This window comes from Lipotes vexillifer, unplaced genomic scaffold (assembly GCF_000442215.2).
Source record: "Lipotes vexillifer unplaced genomic scaffold, Lipotes_vexillifer_v1.1 scaffold514, whole genome shotgun sequence".
NCBI classification, from domain to species: Eukaryota; Metazoa; Chordata; class Mammalia; order Artiodactyla; family Lipotidae; genus Lipotes; species Lipotes vexillifer.
This window is the reverse complement of record NW_006789975.1, coordinates 280,824-308,154: the sequence shown is the minus strand read 5'-3', so window position 1 is coordinate 308,154 and position 27,331 is coordinate 280,824. Positions and strand designations below refer to the sequence as shown.

General features: G+C 39.4%; 1 protein-coding gene across 1 annotated transcript in view; it reads right to left on the bottom strand.

Annotated features, from left to right (window-relative positions):
* The window catches only part of FAF2 (Fas associated factor family member 2), a 63,453-nt gene extending 37,039 nt beyond the window's left edge, over positions 1–26,414 (bottom strand). Inside the window, exon 1 of the mRNA XM_007463071.1 lies at positions 26,327–26,414. Coding sequence (XP_007463133.1) covers positions 26,327–26,389 — 63 coding nt within the window. The 5' untranslated portion in view covers positions 26,390–26,414. The remainder of the gene's footprint in view (positions 1–26,326) is intronic.
* Between the last annotated feature and the right edge of the window lie 917 nt (positions 26,415–27,331).

Genomic DNA, 27,331 nt, shown 5'->3' with positions numbered 1-27,331 from the left:
GGGAAAGAGAATGCTGGTTTAGCATAGGATCATAGCAGTGAAAAGGGAAAGAAGAGGATAGATTGAGGTTATATTGTAAAGACAGAGCCAAGAAGATTGGATAATATGTGGAAGTAGAAGAGAAATATTAAGATACACTGTTCAAAAAAATTAGAAGGAAAAGTGGAAACAGACCGCCAAAGATGAATGCACTCTTATTCATTATATCATGATGCTAAATGCATCGTGCGGGAATGGATTTCCTGACCTCAAAGCTAGCCAATAGGATCCAAAAAGTCAAATGAAAAACATGCCGAACTCATCTGGCACTCACTGTCTGAAAACAGATGTAACTCATAACCTAGACATGGGTTGGCTACCTGGGTTTTCTCTCAGTTTTGTACTTTAAAAAACCTAGTATAAGTTAGGTTAAGACAGTTTAAATACTAGAGAAAGATGAGGAAGGGAGAGGTTTCCCTGCGGTCACAACCACTACCACTTCCCTGTATTCCAAGAAAAGGATTTAGAGTTTTGATTCAATCTCCTTTCCAAACTTAAAAACAAACAAACAAAAACAAACATACAGGGGGAACTGATTAATGGTCTTTGCTTCTCCTTTCTAGACTGTAAGCATCCTGACAAAAATCCATTCACCTTGGCTTTCTGATCTTCGTAGGACTCTTCTGGTGTTTTCTCTCCTGGCTTGGGAACCAATCTTTCCACCCTATTCTTTCCACTAACCAGCCCCACCTTTCACACATCACTGCATACAGTCAAGGTTTGGGGAGATTTCTCAATTTTCTCTTCTCCATGAGAGTCTTCTCTCCTAGATATGTACAAATTTGAGCATTCTTACTTATTATACCAAGTACTCCTTTATGCATTAGTCTCCATACCCATTTTAATGGTTATATAATATTCTAATTGGCTAAAACAATTTACATATAGATTTTGCAACTGCTTCTGATGTTCTGCTATTAAAACAGCACGTTGATGAACATTTCTGTTTATAAAGTTTCTCTGTATTTAGGATTTTACCCCTTAGGATCCAGTTAAGATTATGGGCCAAGGAATATACATTTTTCCCCCCACATTCTCAGTTTTCCCTGAGAGGAATATGCATATTTTTATGTTCTTGATACATACTGCTAAAATGCACTTTAAAAGGACTATTCCAATTTACATTGAATAGGGCTGGTTTCAACGTGAGTCAAAAACTAAATATGTGTCAAGCCAATAGTCATTTCAGTGCCAATTAAGCTTTGCAATGCCAGCTTTGTTCAAAAAGAAAGAATATTACAGGTTTGGCTGGAGACACTGTATTAGCTTTGCTACCAATTCTCTCCTCTGCAATACATGTTTGGCTATAAGCACTTACAGAAGAGATGAAACACAGAAGCTGAGGGAATTTTATATTTAATAACCTCAGTCATTGGTTTCAAGCTCCTCCCAAACTAATTTCTTTAGAACTCAGCAGGCTGTAATTATTTTAATAGGAACTTTCTTTTGAAAAGAGAACCCATTTATCTCTATATCCGCTAGACCTAGTGTAGTGCCTCAGCATACAGTAGAAAATGTTTAAATGAACATCTTGCCCTCACGCCAATGATCAACTTTTACTTCTTTATCTCTCTCTAGTTTTTAAACATTGTTCTTTTCATTATCATTCATTTATTCCTACTTTGTGTAAGGAACTATACGGTTTCCTCAACAGTCCCATGAGATAGTGCCATCATACCCATTATCAGTTGAGAATATCGAGACTCTTTAAAAAGAACTATGTGGAAGACACCGCGCACTAATTCAGGTACACAGTAAGTGATCAATAAAGGTTAGCTAAATCTGTAATTTCACCTAACTGGCCTGCTCTTCAGAACTCTGGTTTACATTCAGATCTACTGACATCTGAGGTGATCTGAGATGATACTGGACAAAAGAGCTTCAATGAGTAGAAAGTTTAACTTTGGCACCTCCTTCTCCCTCTAATCTTTCAGGACCAGTGTGTACCACAAATCCCCTATTCAGGCAGGTCCATCCAAGTCTGTCTCACTGAGAAATATCCCTTGTTCCAAGATGATCTCTCCCTTCCGCCTCCCCTCAAAGCTCTCAAAGCTAACTCCTCTTCAATGAATTGCCCTCCCAAGGATTTAGCATAATGTTACATTTAGTTACATCAATTTACACGAATGTAACAGACTGAGGGCATTAGTAGGAGAAAGGATGTACTTATCTTTAGGGCAAAAAAGACCCAGAACCCCAATCAATCTCTAACTAGCAAAATGCATAGGGGAGATTGGAGAGATGTGCGTGAACCATTCTATATCCTTCTCCTATTCCAACCTTAGTCTAATTTCCTCTTCCCAAATCAGATGACAGTAGGATGTAACACCACTTGGCAACCTACATCTGAAATACTGTGATCCTCGATCTATCTCTTGTTTAAGTATAACTCAAGGAAGGTACCACAAACAACAGACGTACAGTGTTGTAACCAGACGTCTCATTCGACTATTTGGATAGGGATTGGGTAACTAGAGTTAATCACTCTACAGTAATCACTAGAGTGCTTTCCTAAGAAGTGTTTCTTTCCACACCTCATCTGTTTATTATACTAACAAACACTGCAGGAGGTTGAGTTGAAATCTAAGTACTCTCTAAATTCCACTTGGCTTGTTGGCTCTAGCTTGTTGAGGATGCATATTTTAACTTGTTTTCAGTTATTCCCAGAGAGAAACTTGGGAAAAAGCAGAGATCTTTGTTCTCTCTTTCCTGCAACACAGATAGCTTTGCTTTATGCAATAAGCAGTATGCTCTCACTAGCAGTGGCAGGAGAAATGGAATTTGAAGTCCTTTAAGGAAGTGAAGTGATCACATCTCAGCTCTAATCTGTAACTAAAGCTCTTACACTCAGATCTTTATTATTCACATTTAATTACTGATTTACCAAATTAAATACCAGCAGCTTCCATTTCCTAAGCACCTATTACTATGTAATAGGCAATATAAGTAATAAAGCCCTCATTTTCACCGAGAAACCCAAGGATTCAAGAGGTTATATACCTTGTGTAAGAATATCCTTGTTTAAGAATAATGATAAGTGGTGGAGCCAAGACTGAAACCTAGAATAACTACGTCCAAAGCCCAGGTTGTCTCCTATGCTATACTGCCTCCCATTATTTAACTAATTCATCTTAGAAAACAAGAAGTTTTCAATAAATTCTCAGTTTGGAAAATTTCAACAAAATTTTTGTTCAACTGAAAATAAAACATCTGGAATTTTTCCAATTTTCACATTAAAGAGTAAAGATAAATTGAGGACAATATTTCAACCCCTCATTTTGCATAAAAGGAAACTGAGACTTAGCAAAGTGAACAAGCTTTCCCAAGTCACAGAGCATGCGGGTGGCAGAACTGTCCAGTCTTCTTATTCCCAGTCTCTTCTTTCATCACTGTACCTACTGGTAGCTAAGAAACAGCTCATAGATGTACATAAAATTTTTCTCCTTTATGCCCAGGGTCAACAATTAAGTTTTGTTTTTCTGAGTTTGGTGTCAAATAAGACTGGAAAATGCTGCTTATTAAATCCCCTTTCTGGAAATTCTTTTAAAGGCTTTGAAAAGTCCTGCCTTTAGTTAAAAAGAAAAAAAAATTTAACTTCACCTAAAGGAAGGTCTTATCTAAGCAATTAAGAGTAGGTGGAATAAGTGGTGGAGCTCTGTTGGAAATTTAGAAGACACCAGAATCTTGAATAATCCTTCATTCTAATTCTACTAGCTGGGTGAACTTAGGCATCTTTCTGAGGTTCAGTTTCTTTTTTTTTTTTTTACCTTATTTTTGGCTGTGTTGGGTCTTTGTCACTGTGCAGGGGCTTTCTCTAGTTGCGGCAAGCAGGGGCTACTCTTCGTTGTGGTGCGCGGGCTTCTCATTGCGGTGGCTACTCTTGTTGAGGAGCATGGGCTCTAGGTGCGTGGGCTTCAGCAGTTGTGACACGCAGGCTCAGTAGTTGTGGCTCGCGGGCTCTAGAGCGTGGGCTCAGTAGTTGTGGTGCACGGACTTAGTTGCTCCGTGGCATGTGGGATCTTCCTGGACCAGGGATCGAACCCGTGTCCCGTGCATTGGCAGGCGGATTCTTCTTTTCTTTTTTATTTTAAATTTAATTAATTAATTTATTCATTTATGGCTGTGTTGGCTCTTTGTTTCTGTGCGAGGGCTTTCTCTAGTTGCGGCAAGTGGGGCCACTCCTCAGAGAGGTGCGCGGGCCTCTCACTATCGCCGCGGCGTCTCTTGTTGCGGAGCACAGGCTCCAGACGCGCAGGCTCAGTAATTGTGGCTCACGGGGCTAGCTGCTCCGCGGCATGTGGGATCTTCCCAGACCAGGGCTCGAACCCGTGTCCCCTGCATTGGCAGGCAGACTCTCAACCGCTGTGCCACCAGGGAGGCCCCATGGCAGGCGGATTCTTAACCATTGCGCCACCAGGGAAGTCCCAAGGTTGTTTCCTTATTGGTAAAATGCAAATTAAAATACTAATTAACCCACTGGGTTGTAAAGATTAAGTGTAGAATGCTCAATTTAGCTATTATTTTTAAGAAACATGAAGGAAACATTAAAAATGAGAATGTTATAATGAAACTATACTTAGTTCACGTGGACAAGGAAGACATCTGTACATCAACTGAGATGACCATGTGGATTTTTTCCCTTGATTATTTAATGTGGAGTATTACATGGATAGAATTTCATATGTTGAAGCATTCTTGGCATTCCAGAGATAAATCCCACTTGGTTATGGTGTATAATCCTTTTAATACGCTGCTGAATTCAGTTTGCTAGTATTTGGTCAAGGATTTTTGCATTAATGTTCATAAGGGATATTGGTCTGTAGTTTTTTAGCGGTATCTGCGTATGGCGGTAACACTGGCCTCAAAGAATGAGTTAGAAAGTGTTCCCTCCTTTTCACTGTTTTAAAAAAGTTGGAGAAGGACTGGAATTAGTTCTTTAAATTTGTTTGGTAGAATTCACCAGTGAAGCCATCAGGTTCAAGGCATTTCTTTGTTGGGAGATTTTTGATTATGGATTCAATCTCCTTACTGGTTATAGGTCTATTCAGATTTTCTATTTCTTTGTGATTTAGTCTTGGTAGGTTTTGTATTTCTAGGAATTTGTCTATCTCATCTAGGTTATCTAATTTTTTGGCATACAATTGTTCACAGTACTCTCTTCTAATCATTTTTTCCTTCTGTAGAATTGGTAATAACGTCTCCATTTTCATTTCGGTTTAGTAATCTGAATCTTTTCTTTTTCTTAGTCCACCTAGCTAAAGGTTTGTCAATTTTGTTGATTTCAAAGAACCGATTTTTGGTTTCATTGATTTTTCTATTCTCTGTGTTGTTTACCTAGGTTCTGTTCCTTATATTACCTTCCTTCTGCTAGCTCTGAGTTTAGTTTGTTCTTTTCCTTCTAGTCCCTTAAGTTATACAGTTAGGTTGTTGATTTAAGATCTTTTGTGTTTTAAAATTTTTTTTTATTTTTTGGCCATGCCACATGGCATGCGGGATCTTAGTTCCCCGACCAGGGATCAAACCTGTGCCCCCTGCACGGGAAGCACGGAGTCTTAAACACTGGACCACCAGGGAAGACCCTTTTATTATTTTTTTTATTTTATTTAAGATCTTTTGTGTTTTTAACATTTGTGTTTAATAGCTACCAATGCCCCCACCACTCCCCAAGCATTTCTTGCTGCATCCCGTAAGTTTTGGCATGTTGTGTTTTCATTTTTATTCATCTCTACATATTTCCTAATTTTCCTTGTGATTACTTCTTTGATCCATTGGTTATTTAAGAGTGTGTTGTTTACATACATTTGTGAATCTTCCAGTTTTACTTGTTATTAATTTTTACCTTAATTTCATTGTGGTTTGAGAAGCTACTTTGTATGATAGCTATCTATTAAAATCAATTGAGACATAACTTCTTATACGTAGAAAACTCTAAAGACCCCCCCATCCCTGTTAGAACTAATAAATGAATTCAACAAAGCAGCAGGATACAAAGTCAACACACAAGTTTCAGTTGCATTTCTTTACACTAACAATGAACACTCTAAAAATGAAAGTAAGAAAACAATTCCATTTACAATGGCATCAAAAAGAATACTGTGAATTAACTAAGGAGGTGAAAGACTTGTACAATGAAAACTACAAAACACTGCTGAAAGAAATTAAAGACCTACATAAATGGAAAGACACCCAGTGCTCATGTACTGGAAGACAATACTGTTAAAAACCCAAAGTGAGCTACAGATTCAGAGCAGTCCCTATCAAAATCCCAATGCCTTTTTTTTTTGCAGAAATAGAAAAACCAACCTTAAAACTCATATGGAATCTCAAGGGACCCGAAGAGCCAAAACAATCTTGAAAAAGAAGAACAAAGCTAGAGGACTCACACCTCCTGATTTCAAAACTTACTATAAAGTTACAGTAATCAAAACAATGTGGTACTGACACAAAGATAATCAAAACAATGTGGTACTGACACAAAGACAGACATATAGGCCAATGGAATGGAATAGAGTCCAGAAATAAACTCCTGCTATACAGTAAAATGATTTTTGACAAAGGTGTCAAGACCATTCAATGGGGAAAGACCAGTCTTTTCAACAAATGGTGCTGGAAAACTGGATATCCACATGCAAAAGGCTGGATCTTTGCTGTGAAATATATATACTGGTCTCTGCCCCCAGTTTCTGACATAGAGCTCCTAAAACCCTTGCAGATAGGGGTACCAGGAGATTCTTTTGTTCTAACATTTAGTTTTTGACCCCAGTTCCTGACTCAGAGCTCTCAAAACCCTTATAATTTCCTATGTGATAAGAGCACTAGGAGCATCTTTTGTTCTAATATTTGTTCTTTGACCCTGGTTCCTGACAGAGATCCTAAATCCCTTGGAATTTCCTGGATGATATCATTGTATTTTGTTCTAATGAGGTGACTCCTGGTGGGCTCCTGGATAGGGATTGGCCATCAGACAGAACAAACAAATTTTCAGCCCCACCTCCCAATCTCCAAAGAGGGGAGAGGGTCTGAAAATGGAATTAAAATCAATCATGCCTAGGCAATAAAGCCTCCGTAAATATCCCAATAGTATAAGATTCAGAGAGCTTCTGAGTTGGTGAAGCCATCTACATGCCAGGAGGGTGGTGCACCCCAACTCCGCTGGGATAGAAGCTCCCCTGCACTTGGGACCCTTCTGGACCTTGCCCTAGATATCTCTTTACCTGGCTGTTTTGCTGTATCCTTTATTATATCCTTTGTAATAAGCCAGTAAACGAAAGTGTTTTCCTGAGTTCTGTGAACCACTCCAACAAATTATCAAACCCGAGGAGGGGGGCATGTGAACCCCAATATATAGCTGGTCAGTCAGAATTTCAGGTGGCAACTGGGACTTGTGATTGGCATCTGAAGTGGGGGCAGTCTTGTGGGACTGAACTCTTAACTTGTGGGATCTGATGCTAACTTCAGGTAGACAGTGTCAGAACTGAACTGAACTGAATTGAATCTAGGAGAACTGCTTGGCAGAAACTAACACAACATTGTAAAGCAGTTATACTCCAATAAAGATGTTAAAAAAGAAAAATAGTACATGTTCCACTACCTCACACTGCATCATTTCCTCCCAGCAAAAGTCCTATGGTCCAAGGAAAGTTAGGTTAATTCCATGACTATAACTTGAAGAGTAAAATATTGCCTTATTCGTCCTGTAACTCACCATGAATTTGCATAGAATGCTCCTTAGACTCTAATGCCATGGACTGTTTTGCTTTATCAATAAATGATGAGAACTTGAAAAAAAAAAAAGAATTGCTTGATGTGTGGAAAACATACATGTCTATTCAGAGAAAAGGAGGAACATAGGAGGAGTGTGTTTTTCCTACTCATTTACCTAATACCATATACAAAAATTAACTCAAAATGGATCCATGACCCAAGTGTAAAACCTAAAATTATAAAACTCTTAGGAGAAAACATAAGCTAAAAACTTCCTGACACTGGATTTGGCAATGATTTCTTGAATGTGACACCAAAGGCACAGGCAACAAAAGAAGACAGACAAACTAGACTTCATGAAAAATTTAAAAATTTGTACAACAAAAGACAATACCCAGAGTAGAAGTCAACCCACAGAATGGGAGAATATATTTGCAAACTGTATATCTGATAAGGGATTAATATCCAGAATATAGAGAACTCTTAAAACAACAAAAAAATAAACAACTTGATAGGGCAAAGGACTTGAATAGACATTTCTCCAAAGAAGATATACGAATAACGAATAAACATATAAAAAGATGTTCAACATCACTAATCATTAGGGAAATGCAAATCAAAACTATAAGCTACCATTTAACACCTGTTAGGACAGCTACTACTGGAAAAACAGGAAATGAAAAGTGCTGGCCGGGATGTGGAGAAATTGGAACCCTTGTGCAACACTGGTGGAAATGTAAAATGGTATGATTGTGGAAAACTGTGCAGTGCATCAATAAATCAAAAACAGAACTACTATATGATACAGCAATTCCACTTCTGTGTATGTACACCCATGTTCAGAGCAGCATTATTATCCACAGTAGCTAAGATGGGAAACAACTCAGTGTCTGTCGACAAATGAGTGGAATAAGCAAAATGTGATATACACATACAATGGAATATTATTCAGCCTTCAAAAAGGAGAAAATTCTGCAATATCCTACAACACGGATGAACTTTGAGAACATTATGCTAAGAAAAACAAGCCAGTCACAAAAAGACAAATACTGTATGGTTCCACTTAAATGCCGTATTTAGAGTACTCAAAATCATAGAGAAAGACAGTAGAACGGTGGCTGCCAGGGGCTGGAGGAGGGGTAAATGGGGAGTTATTGTCTAATGGGTATAATTTCAGTTTTACAAGATGAAAAGTGTTATGGAGATGAATGATAATGATGGTTGCAAAGCATTTTGAATGTATTAGTTATCACTAAATTGTATGCTTAAAAAATGGTTAAGGGGCTTCCCTGTGGCGCAGTGGTTGAGAGTCCGCCTGCCAATGCAGGGGACACGGGCTCGTGCCCTGGTCCGGGAGGATCCCACGTGCCACGGAGCAACTGGGCCCGTGGGCCATGGCCGCTGAGCCTGAGCGTCCGGAGCCTGTGCTCCACAACGGGAGAGGCCACAACAGTGAGAGGCCCGCGTACCACCAAAAAAAAAAAAAAAAAGGTTAAGATGGTAACTTTTATGTGTATTTTGCCACATTTTAAAAATTGGGGGAAAAAGACACTGTAGTGTGTTGTGAGATGAACTTGAACTTGATTAAAAGGTTCTAAAGTACTACAATCAGATTACTTTGTTTTCGGGGAATCAAATAAATTACCTTTCACTAAGTTCCTATTTCAGTATCTATTCTTTCATTTAACACACTTAATTCCACTAAAAAACAAACACAAACCACTTTGGCCTTATTCAACCTTTCCTAATGTGACTCAGCTACTCAGAATCAAGCAGAAAAGTTGTTTAGGAAGACATAAAGGTGTTATTGTTTTCTTCTTTATGAGAAACATTACAAAGGCACCAAACTTTACTAGTCTTCCAAAATGTCATCTGAGAATCTGGCCTTCCCTGTTCCCTCCCCACCCTCGAGGCCAACAGTATCTGCCACTGTATATGTTTCAAAATAGCGTGAAATTACACTTCCAAAACTTGACATGCATGAGATTTGTGTATGTATATGTATGTATATATACATACATATATACATGTATCTATATATGTATAATCTAATGTCAAGTGACAAAATGTTAACAATTTACTTTTAAATTTAATTATACTTTTCAGCCTCAAAACTTGGCATTATAAAATGCTCCATGATTTAGATTCAATTATGTATTAAACATCTGTGAGTCAAGCACTGTAGTATGTGCTTTCTTATCCACTCTTAAAACAACCTTGTAAAGTTAGAAATATCAGAGTCATTTTGCAGATATGGAAACTGAGGCCTTGAGGGATTAATTAACCGTCAAGATCTCAAATGGTGCAATTCCTAATATGGAGCTCTTTCCCCTACATCATGCTGCAAAGATGAGAATGTGGCTAACTGGAATTTTTGTTTTTCCCTTCCTCCTAAAAATGGGATACTTAAAGCTGCTGCAACTGTTTTAACAAAGAAAGAGAAACAACATCAAGAACAATAATAACTAAAACAAAACCCCTCTGGTTAAGTGAGATTTCTGGTGAGTTATTAAATTCACTCAACAAATATTGAGCATCATGCAGCAAGCACCACAAAGAAATCACAGTCCTGATGCCCAATAATTTTGTGGAGTAAAAAGATATGTAAATAGGGACTTCGGCACAGTGGTCTGGTGAGTTATTAAATTCACTCAACAAATATTGAGCATCATGCAGCAAGCACCACAAAGAAATCACAGTCCTGATGCCCAATAATTTTGTGGAGTAAAAAGATATGTAAATAGGGACTTCCCTGGTGGCACAGTGGTTAAGAATCTGCCTGCCAATGCAGGGGACACGGGTTCGAGCCCTGGGCCGGGAAGATCCCACATGCCGCAGAGCAACTAAGCCCATGCACCACAACTACTGAGCCTGTGCTCTGCAGCCTGTGCGCCACAATTACTGAGCCCACATGCCACAACTACTGAAGCCTGCGCGCCTAGAGCCCGTGCTACCAACAAGAAAAGCCACTGCAATGAGAAACCTGCACACCGCAATGAAAAGCAGCCCCCGCTTGCCACAACTAAGAGAAAGCCCACGCGCAGCAATGAAGACCCAATGCAGCCAAAAAAAAAAAAAAAGACATGTAAATAAACAAACCATACACCAGTAATAAACAAATCCAAGTCTTCCAGGGAACTCAGTATGGTATCAGAGTTCTGAGCTGAAAACTAGCAGAAGGAGGTGTTTCAGGGCAATAGAGGAGTATGCATGGAGGCACAGAGGCATGAGAAAGAATGCCATGTTAAGGGAACTGAAAAATATCACTGGAATGGAAATGGAATCGGTAGAATTATGGAGTTGGACAGCGAAATATGGGTCAGATTATGAGATGCAAAGATTTCATGCTGCTTTAATCAATGCAAAGCAAATGAAAAATCTTAGTGACACAATCAAATCTTTGCTAGAAAGATTATTCTGGAAAGAGTAAGACGGCTGAATTGAAGAGGACAGAGACTTGAAATTAGGGGCCCTGGTAACAGTTACTGAAATATTCCAAAGGGGAAACGAAGTGTAAACTAGGGTAGAGGCAATGCAGATAGAGTGGAGGGTTAATTGAGGGTAGTGGATTTTTTGGTTTCACTTATTTAACTCCAACAGGAATTTATAAACACTAATACATATATATATGCATACATACTGAAAAAAAATTCCCCAGATACTTAGCATGAAAATATTTTCTCTTCTAAATTTATACCAGGAAAATGAAAACATTTTCAAAATTTCCTTGGTGGGAAAAGCCAAAGCCAAGAGGCACCTCAGTGCTCACAGTGATTTTGCTATTTATCATTTCTGGCACTCTCACCAAATGGTAGTTTAAAAACACACGAACACAGAGGAAGCATTTAACATCAAATCTTCAATTTTATTACGTTACTATTTTTTGCTATTCATTTTAAGGAAAAATATAATATGGAGAAATAGCCACTAAGATTTCCTAAATATGTCAAATGACCCTCAACTGGCCCAAAAGAAAATTGGCAGAATTAATCTTTATCAATATCCACCTCGAAGATATGCTTCTAAAAGAATATCTGTAGTACAGATATTCTTTTATACTACTCTGCCAATTACACAGATGTTATTCCTTGAAACACTTAAAGGAGTGCAAAAACAAACAGGGATGCCCAGCCCATTCTGAAGAAATAACCCCAAACTTGAACCAACTTGATCATAAATGCCTGTGATTGTTACATAAAAATGTAGCAAACAAAGCCTAGCAAGCACTACTGAATCAGTCTGTCAAAAAGCTTCTGAGAGGACAATAACTGTGTTCTTGAATAAGAAGATTCAACAACATAAAGATGTCAATCACATCCCCTCAAATTCATTTTATAAATTTAATAAAATTTCAATTTTGAGAAGCTGATTATAAAGTTCTTTTGAGGGCTTCCCTGGTGGCGCAGTGGTTGAGAGTCCGCCTGCCGATGCAGGGGACACAGGTTCGTGCCCTGGTCTGGGAGGATCTCATATGCCGCAGAGCGGCTAGGCCCGTGAGCCATGGCCGCTGAGCCAGCACGTCCGGAACCTGTGCTCCGCAACGGGAGAGGCCACAACAGTGAAATGCCCGCGTACCGCAAAAAAAAAAAAAAAAAAATTCCTAATATATAAAGATTTTTTTTAAATACAGAAGAAAAAGGATGGGACTTCCCTGGCAGTCCAGGGGTTGGGGTTGCACACTTCCACTCCCAGAGGGGCATGGGTTCGATCCCTGGTCGGGGACTGTGATCCCGCATGCCGTGCAGCGTGGCCAAAAAACCCAAAAAACAAACAAACAAAATGACAACCCCCCCAAAACCCCCAAAAAACCCAGAAGAAAAAGGATAACTTGCTACAAAAGTGGGTAAGAAAAAGTGGATGATTCATTGAAAAATAAACTCAAATGGCCCTTATATATATGAAAAGTTGATCAACCTCACTCGTAAGGAAAAAGTAAATTAAAACTATACTGGGGCTTCCCTGGTGGCGCAGTGGTTGAGAGTCTGCCTGCCAATGCAGGGCACACGGGTTTGTGCCCTGGTCTGGGAAGATCCCACATGCCGCAGAGCGGCTGGGCCCGTGAGCCATGGCTGCTGAGCCTGCACATCCGGAGCCTGTGCTCCGCAAAAGGAGAGGCCACAATGGTGAGAGCCCCACGTACGCAAATAAATAAAATAAATAAATAAATAAATAAATAAATAAATAATAGACTCACAATTGTCAAAGATGGCACAACCTAAGCCTTAATAAGCACAATGGCAATGAAATGCAATACGTTAAACATATTTACATCCATGAGTTCACTGCAAATTTTAAAAATCTACGATTCAAATTTTAAAAATCTCAGTGGTAAACAAATGACCTAATGAACCTAATGAAACTTAAAAGCTTTTGCACAGCAAAGGAAACTAAAAATAAGACGAAAAGACAACCCTCAGAACGGGAGAAAATATTTGTAAATGAAGCAACTGACAAAAGATTAATGTCCAAAATTTACAAGCAGCTCATGCAGCTCAATATCAAAAAAACAAAGAACCCAACCCATAAATGGGCAGAAGACCTAAACAGACATTTCTCCAAAGAAGATATACAGACTGCCAACAAACACATGAAAGAATGCTCAACATCACTAATCATTAGAGAAGTGCAAGTCAAAACTACAATGAGGTATCATCTCACACCAGTCAGAATGGCCTTTATCAAAAAATCTACAAACAGTAAATGCTGGAGAGGGTGTGGAGAAAAGGGAACCCTTTTGTACTGTTGGTGGGAGTGTAAATTGATACAGCCACTATGGAGAACAGTATGGAGGTTCCTTAAAAAACTAAAAATAGAACTACCATACGACCCAGCAATCCCACTACCGGGCATATACCCTGAGAAAACCATAATTCAGAAAGAGTCATGTACCACAATGTTCATTGCAGCTCTATTTACAATAGCCAGGACATGGAAGCGACCTAAGTGTCCATCGACAGATGAATGGATTAAGAAGATGTGGCACATATATACAACGGAATATTACTCAGCCATACAAAGAAACAAAATTGAGTTATCTGTAGTGAGGTGGATGGACATAGAGTCTGTCATACAGAGTGAAGTAAGTCAGAAAGAGAAAAACAAATACCGTATGCTAACACATATATATATGGAATCTAAAAAAAAAAAAAAAAAAAAAGGTTCTGAAGAACCTAGGGGCAGGACAGGAATAAAGACGCAGATGTAGAGAACGGACTTGAGGACACAGGGAGGGGGTAGGGTACGCTGGGACGAAGTGAGAGAGTGGCATGGACTTATATATACTACCAAATGTAAAACAGATAGCTAGTGGGAAGCAGCCGCATAACAAAGGGAGATCAGCTCAGTGCTTTGTGACCACCTAGAGGGGTGGGTTAGGGAGGAGATATGGGGATATATGTATATGTATAGCTGATTCACTTTGTTATAAAGTAGAAACTAACACACCACTGTAAAGCAATTATACGCCAATAAAGATGTTAAAAAAAAAAAATCTCAGTGGGACTTCCCTTGGTGGCGCAGTGGTCAAGAATCCATCTGCCAATGTAGGGGAAATGGGTTCGAGCCCTGGGCCGGGAAGATCCCTCATGCCACAGAGCAACTAAACCCGTGCGCCACAACTACTGAGCCTTCACTCTAGAGCCCACGTGCCACAACTACTGAAGCCTGCGCGCCTAGAGCTTGTGCTCCACAACAAGATAAGCCACCACAATGAGAAGCCTACGCACTGCAACAAAGAGTAGCCCCCTCTCGCCACAACTAGAGAAAGCCCATGCGCAGCAAAGAAGACCCAACACAGCCAAAAATAAATAAATAAATAAATAAATAAATAAAAATTTTAAAAATCTCGATGGTTACTTCATAGGATGCTAGGAATCAACTCATTATTTAAAAACTAATAAATAATCGAAAGGATCAAATCCTGCCTTTATTATATATACTATAACTTGGTGTAACTAAACAGGGGAGGAAACATATATCTTTATCCCTATTAACTAATAAAGAAGGGATGACAGCGTCAGAATGTCATCATTTTGTATGAAAAAGTTAGGCAAAAGCTAATGAAATACAATGTATTAATGCTAATCTTGTGGAAAATGTATCTAAGGATACTAAACCTAAGCTAAATTTGAATTTTCCAGTGAAAAAACTTTACAAAGTTTAACTGTCAACACTTTAAATTCCCAAATCACATGGTTAATTCTGTAAATTTGAAAAATATCAGACAAGTCTTCTGTATATAAAATATTTTCTATATGTATCCTTTTAGAAGAGGACTTGCACTCCTTCGAGTATACATTAGGCTACTTGATAAGTGTTTCTTATCTTCTAATTCCAGTTTTAAAAAAGGAGGACAGTTTTGCAAATTTTCAGTTCTACCCTTTATTAAATATTCCCTGGAAAAATAAAGAGAAATGTAACAGAACATGTGTACAATTGAACATTCTCCAAAACTGCCCCTTTTTTTGATAGAGCCCTAGTATTTACCAGGTACTTTACTTGCATTGTCTCATATAACCCTTTTAAGAACCCAAGACACCCTTTCAGGATAAAAACCTAACTGGGAATAGAAGGGAACTTCGTCACCCTGATCTAAGAAACACTCGCAGCTAACATAATAATGGTCAAAGACTGATGATTTCCTCCTAAGATCAGGAACAAGACAAAGATATTTACTCTTGCCATTTTTATTCAACATTATACTAAAACTAAGCAAGAAGGAAAAAAAAGAAATAAAACTATTCACAGATGACATAATCTTGTATATAGAAAAAACTAAGAAATTTACAAAAAAACTAATAGAGAACTAGTAGAGTTCAACCAGGTTGTACGATATGAGATCAATATACAAGAATCAGTTATATTTCAATATGGTAGTAATGAACGACCTGAAAATAAAATTAAGAAAACATTCCTTTCCCAGTACCTTCAAAAAGAATAAACTTAATAAAAGAAGTGCAAGATTTGTACACAGAAAACTACAAAACATCGAGAGAAACTAAAGAAGACTTAAATAAACAGAAAGACTTCTCATATTCATGGATTGAAAGACTTAATATTGTTAAGATGGCGATGCTCCCCATATTGATCTAGAGTAACAGCAATCCCTATCAAAGACCCAGCTGCCTTTTTTTGCAGAAATTGACAAGGTGATCCCAAAATTTATTTGGTAATGAAAGGGATCCAGAATAGCCAAAACACTTTTGAAAAAGAACAAAGTTGGAGGACTCATACTTCCTGATTTCACACTTATTACACAACTGCAATAGTCAAGACAGTGTAGATACAGATAAGGGTAGACACAGATCAATGGAACAGAAATGAACCCAGAAATAAACCTTTAGTTATGGTCAACTGATCTTAAACAAGGGTTTCAAGGTTATTCAATAGGGCAAGAATAATCTTTTCAAGAAATGGTGCTGGGAATACTGGATATCCACAACCAAATGAATGAAGTTGGACCCCCACCTCATATCCATTAACTAAAAATGGATCCGACCTTACGTATAAGAGCTAAAACTACAAAAGTCTTAAAAGAAAACAGGTGTAAATCTTTGTAACCCTGGATTAGACCATGGTTTCTAAGACATGACCAAAGCACAAGCAACAAAAGATAAAACATTAAACTGGACTTCATGAAATTAAAAAACTTCAAAAGACACGATTAAGTGAAAAGACAACCCACAGAATGGGAGAATATTTTTGCCAATGATATTTCTGATAAAGAACTTGTATTCAGGATATATAAAGAACTCTTAACAACCCAACAACAAAAGACAAATAGCCCAAGTAAAAAATGGGCAAAGGACAAAAATAAACCCACACACCTACAGTCAATTAATGACAAAGGAGGCAAGAATATACAATGGGGAAAAGACAGTCTCTTCAACAAGTGGTGTTGGGAAAGCTGGACAGCTACAATGAAATTAGAACACTCCCTCACACCATACACAAAAATAAAAATAGTTTAAAGACCTACATATAACACATGATGCCATAAAACTCCTAGAAGAGAACATAGGTAAAACATACTCGAACATAAATCATAGCAATATTTTCTTAGATCAGTCTCCCAAGGCAAAAGAAATAAACACAAAAATAAACAAACGGGACCTAATCAAACTTAAAGGCTTTTGCACAGCAAAGGAAACCATCAAAAAAACGAAAAGACAACATACGGAATGGTAGAAAATATTTGCAAATGATGTGACTGACGAGGGGTTAACATCCAAAATATATGAACATCTGATACAACTCAATATCAAAAAAACAAACAACCCAATCAAAAAATGGGCAGGGACTTCCCCGGTGGTCCAGTGGCAAAGAATCCACCTTCCAATGCAGGGGACACGGGTTTGATCCCTGCTCGGGGAACTAAGTTCCCACATGCCACGGGGCAACTAAGCCTGCACACTACAACTACTGAGCTCGTACACCTCAACTAGAGAGCCCCCGTGCCGCAAACTACAGAGCCCATGTGCTCTGGGGCCCACATGCCACAACTACAGAGCCCACGTGCCCTGGAGCCTGGGCGCCACAACTAGAGAGAGAAAACCCACACACCACAACTAGAGAGAAGTCCACGTGACACAACAAAGATTCCATGTGCCACAATAAAGATACCATGTGCTGCAACTAAGACCCGACACAGCCAACCAGCCAGCCAGCCAGCCATAAATAAATAAATAAATAAATTTATTTTAAAAAAGGGCAGAAGACCAAAATAGACATTTCTCCAAAGAAGACACACAGATGGCAACAGGCACATGAAAAGGTGCTCAAACATCACTAGTTATTAGAGAAATGCAAATCAAAACCACAGTGAGGTATCACCGCACACCTGTCAGAAGGGCTATTATCAAAAAGAACACAAATAACAAACGTTGGTGAGGATGTAGAGAAAAGAGAAACCTTATACACTGTTGGTGGGAAAGTAAATTGATGCAGCCACTGTGGAAAACAGTATGGAGGTTTCTAAAAAAACTAAAAATAGAACTACCATACGACCCAGCAATTCCACTCCTGGTGGGTATATATCCAAAAACACAAAAACCCACACCAATTTGAAAAGATACATACACCCCAATGTTCACAGCAGCATTATTTACAATTGCCATTATATGGAAGCAACCTAAGTGTCCATCAACAGATGAATGGATAAAGAAGATGTGGTATATACACACAATGGAATACTACTCGGTTACAAAAAAGGGTGAAGTTTTTGCCACTTGCAGCAACACTGATGGACTTGGAAGGTATTATGCTAAGTTAAATAAGTCAGACAGAGAAAGACAAATACTGTATGATATCACTTATATGTAGAATCTAAAAAACACTATAAACTAGTGAATATAACAAAAAAGAAGCAGACTCTCCAATATAGAGAACAAACTAGTGGTTACCAGTGGGGAGAAGGGGTAAGGAGTGATATAAGGACAGGGGATTAAGAGGTACAAACAACTATGTGTAAAATAAGCTACAAGGATATATTGTACAACACGGGGAATATAGCCAACATTTTATAATAACTATAATTGGAGTATAACCTTTAAAACTTGCAAACCACTACATTGTATACCGGTAGCTTATATAATATTGTACACCAACTATACTTCAGTTAAAAAAAAAAAAGATGTAGTGTGTATATACACACACAAAATGGAATAGTACTCAGCCATAAAAAAGAATGCTATATTGCCATTTGCAGCAACATGGACCTAGAGAATATCATACTAAATGAAGTGAGACAGCAAAAGGCAAATGTTATATGATATCACATATGTGGAATCTAAAGAAATAGTACAAATGAATCTATATACAAAACAGAAACAGATTCACAGACATAGAAAACAAACTTATGGTTACCAAAGGGGAAAAGAAAGGGGAGGGATAAATTAGGAATATGGGATTAAAAGATACAAACTACCATACATAAAATAGATAAGCAACAAGGATTTATTGTGAAACAAGGGGAACTATATTCAGTACCTTGTAATAACCTATAATGGAAAAATATCTGAAAAAAATATAACTCGATCATTCTGCGATACACCTGAAACACAACATTGTAAGTTAACTACACTTCAATTTTTTAAAAACAGGCAAAAGATTTGATTTTGTATCTCCAAAAGAAGACACACAAATGGCCAATAAGCATATGAAAAGATGCTCAACCATCTTTTCAGTCATTAGGGAAATGCAAATCAAAACAACGCGATTAAATCAGATTAATACCTCACGCTTACTAGGATGGTTTCAAAGATGGATGATTAACAAATGTTAGTGCAGATGTGGAGAAACTGGAACCTTCGCATACTACTGGTAGGGAAAATGGTATAACTGCATTGGAAAAACTGTTTGGCAATTTCTCAGAAAGTTAAACATAGGTACCATGTGACCCAGCAATTCTACTCCTAGGAGAACGGAGAACTGAAAATATGTCCCAAAAAAATTGGTATAGAAATATTCATAGCAGCATCAATATTAATAGCTGAAAAGTTGAAACAATAAAAATGGCCATCATCTGATGAAATGGATAAACAAAATGTGGTTTATCCACACAATGAAACATTACTGGCCATAAAAAGGAATGAAGTACTGATATAGGCTACAATATGGATGAACCTTGAAAACATTATGCTAAGTGCAAGAAGCCAGGCACAACAGGCTGTACAGTGTATGCTTCCAATTATACCAAATGCCCAGAATTGGCAAAATCTATGGAGACAGAATATAGATTAGTGGTTGCCAGGGGTTAGAAGTTCTGAGAGAAGAATGGAGAGTGACTGCTAATGGGTTTCTTTTTGAGGTGATGAAAATGCTCTGGAAGTAAATAGTGGTAATGGTTGCACAACTTTGTAAATACACTAAAAACCACTGAACTGCACACTTTAAAGGGGTTAATTTAAGATATGACAATTATATCACAATAAAATTGTTATTAAAAAACAGAGCCCAAGAGACAAAACTAGAAAATTAGTAATGATCAGAAAACATAAGAAATTCGATAGAAGATCAAAAAAAATCAAGATAAATGTACAAAATGCAACAGCATTTTTATTAGTAAACATTTAGAAATAAAGAGATATCCCATTCACAGGGTGACCAAAACTACAAAATACCTAGGAATAAGTTTAATAAGGAATATCCAAAAACTAGAGGAAAGTTAAAAAAAATATTTTAAAGGACATGTGACATCTGAATAAAGAAATGTGCATGTGCCTGAATTTCAACCAGTCCCAAATTAATATATTATTTTAAGCAATTCCAATAATCCCACGGCTGCACAAAATGGTTTTTTTTAAACATTTTTTTTTTTTTTTGCGATACGCGGGCCTCTCACTGTTGTGGCCTCCCCCGTTGCGGAGCACAGGCTCCGGACGCGCAGGCTCAGCGGCCACGGCTCACAGGCCTAGCCGCTCCGCGGCATGTGGGATCTTCCCAGACCGGGGCACGAACCCGTGTCCCCTGCAACGGCAGGCGGACTCTCAACCACTGCGCCACCAGGGAAGCCCTAAACATCTTTATTGGAGTATAACTGCTTTACAATGGTGTGTTAGTTTCTGCTTTAGAACAAAGTGAATCAGCTATACATATACATATATCCCCATAGCTCTTCCCTCTTGCGTCTCCCTCCCTCCCACCTGCCCTATCCCACCCGTCTAGGTGGTCACAAAGCACTGAGCTGATCTCCCTGTTCTATGTGGCTACTTCCCACTAGCTATTTATTTTACATTTGGTAGTGATATGTCCTTGCCACTCTCTCACTTCCCCTTTTCCTTCCCCGTGTCCTCAAGTCCATCCTCTACGTCTGCGTCTTTATTCCTGTCCTGCCCCTAGGTTCTTCAGAACCTTTTTTTAGATTCCATATATATGTGTTAGCATATGGTATTTGTTTTTCTCTTTCTGACTTACTTCACTCTGTATGACAGACTCTAGATCCATCCACCTCATTATAAATAACTCAATTTCGTTTCTTTTTATGGCTGAGTAATATTCCATTGTATATATGTGCCACATCTTCTTTATCCATTCATCTGTCGATGGACACTTAGGTTGCTTCCATGTCCTGGCTATTGTAAATAGAGCTGCAATGAACATTGTGGTACATGACTCTTTCTGAATTATGGTTTTCTCAGGGTATACACCCGGTAGTGGGATTGCTGGGTCGTATGGTAGTTCTATTTTTAGTTTTTTAAGGAACCTCCATACTGTTCTCCATAGTGGCTCACAAAATGATTTTTAAATGTACATGAAAGAACTTGTAAGAATTACTAATAACTAAAAAAAAGAATAGGGAAGGAGTCCTGTCCTATCAGACATTATCAGTAAAATTTGGTAGAAAGCTATTATTATTAATTCAGTAATGCTACTAGCAAATAGGTTATCGAAAACAGAGTACACTATGATAAAGAGGACTACTCAAATCAGTTGGGGGAGGGATTGACTATTCAGCTAAACTATAGTCTTTCTTGGGAAAAAGCAAATTTGGGTTCTCATCTCATACATACAAAAAATTAATTCCACGTGGATTAAAGATCTGATTTTAACAAGAAATCTATAAAATATTTTGAAGAAAACAAAAGAGAACATATGTATAATGTCACTAAGTAGAAGGCATTCTTAGACAACACAGAAAATCCAAAAGCCAGAAAGAAAAAAATGCCAACTTGATGACATAATTTTAAATAAGGGTAAGTGAAGAGATTAATGATCAAAGATAAATGATGTCACGAAAGAAAATATTTGCTATACATGACCAGTATACATAAAGAACTCGTACAAACTGATAAGAAAATGTCAAATGATCCAATAGAAAATGAACAAAGGATAAACAGGGAATTTATACAATAACTAACCATAAGTAGCCAAAAGGAGCTCAATCTCATCCATAATCAGGAGTTTATAGAACGGAGTTCAATCTTAAAATCAGCACTTTTTATTCTGCAACCAGAAAACAAACCTTCCATAATACCGTGGGACACCTGCAAAGCCAATCCCTCACTCTTATGTCCCTCCTCTTTCCCATTTGAAATAGCTTACAACAAGTGTCTGCATTAGCTGTTCAAACTCAACTGACTGCAAAACAAAATCAAAAACTACAAACACCACTACCACTAGAAATGCAAATTAAAATAAGGACTCTGAAAATTTAATCAGATTAACAAAAACTGAAAAGATACCATCCAGTGCTGGCAAGGATGTGGGGAAACTGGTCGTCTCACATCCTCTTGGTGAGAGTGTGAGCTGCCAAAACTTCCTGGAAAGCAGTCTAGCAGTAGCTATTAAAATTTACAACGTACATTGTTTTGACCCAGTAACATGACATTTTTAGGATTCTGTTTAGAATTAAAAGCCCTGCTATGTCAGCAATATCCCCTAGGATCCTTAACTTCCGGAACACTTCCTTCCCCTGCATGGTCTAACTGAAACTTGGCTTTTCCCTGAAGATACTCCCCCCTGAAGCCCTCTCTCCCATTTTCTCTCTCATACCTGTGGGTATGGAAGGGAGAGAACGGTCCTCCTTGTTCATTCCCACTTTGGGGGATTCTTCTTCCCTTCTCCTTAAAAAGTCCATCTTCGGGCTTCCCTGGTGGCGCAGTGGTTGAGAGTCCGCCTGCCGATGCAGGGGATACGGGTTCGTGCCCCGGTCTGGGAAGATCCCACATGCCGTGGAGCGGCTGGGCCCGTGAGCCATGGCCGCTGAGCCTGCTCGTCCGGAGCCTGTGCTCCACAATGGGAGAGGCCACAACAGTGAGAGGCCCACATACCGCAAAAAAAAAAAAAAAAAAAAAAAAAAAAAAAAAGTCCATCTTCACGTAGAGGAGATTAAGAGAATTAACATTAGTGATGATGTCCAGGATTAGAATCACACTTTTGGACTTCCTTTGCTGTGTTCTCTTTCTTCAAAGTGTCCCATACTGTTTCTATTGGCCCTACTCACCTACCTGTTGTTGAAAACAAATCAAAACCTAGGGCCAGAGCAGTAGTGCTAGGTAGTAAGAAAGAGAATCCAGAGTTCTGGATTCAAATCTAAGCTCATCACTGACCTTAGGTAAATTATCTCCTGATCCTAGTTTACTCAGCAATACCAGAACCTACACCATGTTTACTGGGAGGACTTAAAGATACAATGGATCTAGAGCACTTTGGATAAAGTAAATGCTCAATAAGTGTTTAAACAACGTCAAAAACAAAAACACCTTCGAATCTCAAAATTTCATACTCCTGTACAAGCAGAAAAGGACTGTTTCTTCCTCTATTGGCCATGTATAGCTCCTTTAGTCGCTTCTCTCTTTATCCATGTCATCCTTCTCCAAGTGTTCAAACAGCAACCTAGAGGCAGTAAACCAAGACACCAGGGGAATCTGCTATACTTGGAAATTTGGAAACGTGGACTTCAATACAACTGACCTTCCCCATATTTGTATTAGCTCCTCTTAAAACTCATTATTTCCCATTTGAAGAAAATGGGGAAGGCCTAAAATAAATATGGCATTAGTTATTCATATTCAACTGCTTCTAAAATAAACAGGGGAAAGTAACTAGAAGAATCTTAAAAGACATCAAACAGACTTAGAAGCCTGCTAAGTATAACCTAAGGAGTTCCAATCAAATCATATGTCACAAAAAAAGTGAAATAGAGGAAACCTGAGATTTCCAAAATATTTCACTTTTGCTAATTTCAATATATCAAATGAAGCAACTTACTGAAAACTGACTCTTAGCAGTGTCATCCTGTTCTGTCCTAACCCCTGTGGAGATTCCAAGCACATGCTCCATACTGTTAGTGAAGCAAAGCTGAAACCTAGTGTTATTTCACTCTCTAGTTGAAAAAAATCTTTGATGGCTCTTCAAGCCTACAGATTAAAGTTTAAACCATTGAGCACAGACCTCCAAAATCTGGCTGTAATTTACCTTTCCAGTGTTATTTTCAACTTCCAATTCTCTAAACCCATCACAACAAACACACTCTACATTATTTCATATCCATGCCTCAGCTTTGAACATATTCCTGCCCACCACCTGTTATTCCATTCCTCCTTCAAAGCAGCAAAGTACAGTGGAAAGCGTCCAGCTTTTAAGTTCAGATCCAGATCCACTAGATTTCTAATTCTAATTCCATCCCCACTACTTAAGAGCTTAATGATCTGGAGCAAATACTTTACTAGACCTGTTTCCTTACCTAGGAGGAGGCATATCACCTGTGGCACTTTTATAAGGCTATTGTGAGGATTAAGCATAATGGTTCTAAACTATCTAGCACCACGCCAAAGGCACGGTAGAAACTTAATGGTAACTACTGAGCCATCCTTCTTTCCCCCTCCATCCTCATCAATACTATCATTTCCTAAATTTCCACAGCGCTTTGTTTATACTACTATGTATATTACACCATGAGCACTAATGTACTGCAGAATACTCATTATTTATGTATGTGTCTGGCTTTTCCATTAGGTTATAAGCAAGATGGTTATGGCTATGGATTTCTAAATCTCTGCCACTTACCACCTGAGCAAGTTATTTGACCTCGCAGAACCTGTTTCTTCATTAATAAACTGAATTGGGGTTAACACCTTACAGTGTTACAAAAAGGTTTAAAAGAGTTAATGTACATCAAATACCTCGTATAACGCTTGACACCTAGTAAATTTCAGAGGATGTTAATGGTAATCTGGATGATGAACCTGATCCAAGCAACTGCTTAAAGAATACACAGATGTAAAATGTATTTGTCTTATTAAATCTAATTTCATAAAGCAATCTTAATACAACTTTAACCTGCTACTCACCTCTCTTACTGATAGAGACAGCCAATGAAAACAAAAACAGAGATTCCTATGCACTTTATCTCAGAAATGCTACCACATATTCATGTTCTTCCAGGACCAGACTAAGTACTTCACGATTTGTGGTTCACCTCACCTCATTACACTTTAAACATGGGGGCTTATCCCTCAAGAGGTGTAAGGGATAAAATGATCTGCCAAAGTTAAACAACACTCTGAAATTAGTAGTCTATAAGGAAGTAGAAGCTAGTTGTCTGCTCTTTATTCATTCTAATTCTAATGTGCTGTGTCATCAATTTCTCTACTCAAAACCCCAAACAAATGTCAACTACTTCTATGACAGTATTTTCCAATTTATACACTTCCAACCCACTGCTTGATTTAAGAGAAAACACTTCAAAATTAACTGCAGTGAAATCAAGGAAATCACAGAAAAGTGAGAACTTGCAAAGAGAAAAAAAATACAGTTATTAGAGCATTTGCATTCCACTTTCAGGTGTACACTGCTACTTACATGGGTTGTATAGCACACATGTCAAGAGCTCAGGAAGGGTTCTGGAAAGATGGACCTGGTTTTAAATCTGACATCACAACTTACTAGCTGTGTAACCTAAGCATGTTACTTCTTAAGCCTCATATCCCTCATCTCTAAAATAGGGATTGTAACAGTATGACTCTCATAGGGTTGCATTAAATACAATAATGTATATTAAGTGTTTCAGGAAAGTATTTACAACACCATACTCAATAAATGGTATTCTATCCATTTGTTGTTATTGCCTGAGCACTAAGGTTTTTGGTAAATATTGCGTAATTAATGAATATTTAGCATATTTTATATTAGGAAATAAGCGTACCACTAACTTTAATTCTATCCTAAGTTAAATAATGATTAATAGTTGCAATACTGTTTAAGAGCAGTTTACTGTTTACAAAGCCCTTTAGACATCCATAAACTCATTTTGATCTCCACAACACCCTTAGGGGATAAACCCTTTTAAGGTACGTTTTCTAGAAATAAAGAAACTGGTTCCCATCAGGGTAACACAGAGTCAAGGTTACCTAAGTCTCCTCCAACCAGATTCTCCAGCTCAGGGATAAAGTGCATAGTGTCCAAAGTTCTTAACCCAAACATCCACTAAAAGGAGGCAGATTCCAGCAAGTTTCCCACCCTCCTCAAGCAGAGTCAAGAACGTGAGCCCAGGAATAAGCCCGGGGTAATAAACCCCGTCAGACGGCACTGATGACATTTATCATGCACTGTTTCATTACGAGGTGTCCTCCCACATCTTTAGGGCGGGGGCTAATCCTGACCCCACTGCCACCAGAGCGCCCAACACAGGGCCTGGCACCCAAGAGGCCCTCAGTAAACGTTTGTGGAAATGGCATGGGAGGCTGGTAGGAGGCCTTCCAGAGACCCGAAACGAGGCCAACTCCACGGTGGGGATTAAGCATCTCAGTAGATCCAGAGTCGTTGGCGGAGAGGGTCCAACCGGTAACCAGGCTGGAAAAAGGATGGCTGAGGACGGGCGCCGCTAAGGGGAACCCGGGAAGCTGACCCTCTTGAGGGGAGAGAGGGGGAGCAGGTCTGCCCGCAGCCATTCCTGGAAGGCTTGGGACCGACAGAGGCTCGGAGGCCGGGGGCAGCAAGCAGGGGAACTGGCGCCTGGGGGGGAGGGGGCCGCCTGCTGGTCTGAGAAGAATCTCGGGCCCAATCTGAGCAGGGTTCTGGGCTCCTCTAGGGACCCACTCCCTAGCCCGCGGTGGCATTCGCTTCACCGAGTACTCGCTGCTACCTGAAACTGCAGCAGCTTCTCTGTCTGCTCCTGTGTTAGATCACGATCCTCAGGCGCCGCCATTTTGCAGCCGCCTCTACGCTTCTGACCCGTCCGCACCGTCACCCGCCGGAAGTGACCTCAGCAGCAACCACATCCGGTCTGAACAGCCGCCGGCGCGCAACTGCGTCTGCGCGTGCCGGCCCAACCTGGAGGCCGGGGATGGTGACAATTTCCGCCGCTAGAGGGCACCACTCTCGGGCCGATCCCTAACACTTCCGAAAATTGTCGGGGGACTGTCTGCGCAAGTCGCCCTTAGGAGTTAGGCGACGAACAGACCTACCAGAGACTTGACTCTCGAATAGATCGCAAAGAACCGAGAGGTCCCGAATGCCCCTCGAGAAGCTTCGGAAATTCACGAATGCCCCTCGGCAGATTTCGCCTTCTTCCTAACGATTTTCATCTCCAATGTTTCTGAATGTTTCTTAGGAAATTGCGGTCGTTCAGAAATATCGGCCGTTTGATTCCTGCCATGATGTTTCCAAAATCCCCTGACCATCTCTCAGGAGGTTCCGAAAGTCCCCGAATACTGGGGGCGGGGTGGGGGTGGGGGCGTTTCCCACGCCGCCTTCGAGCCGGAAGCTGTGGAAGGTGTGCGCCCCTTGAAAATGGTTGGCACTTGGCCACCCGGGCACTACCAGCCTTAGGCAGAGCTTTCCGTCCACGCTTCTTGCGACTCTGATCCTGCCTGCCTCAGGCCCTCACTCGTCTCTCTGCCCACTGGCCCGTCTTCCCTGTTACCAACCGAAGGAAGATCCCAGGACTGGGATAAGGAGACTTGGATTCACGTTCTAGTGTCCACCTGGCAAAGTGCTGGACATCTCCGGGCAAACCACCTCCTCTCTGCTCTAGTTTTGCCATTGATGGAATGAGATTCACCAACAGCCCCAGATATGCTGTCTAAGCTCATTCTCCTTGGAAGCAGTCCCCCACCCTTTCCACTGCCTTATCTCCACCCCTCAGTGT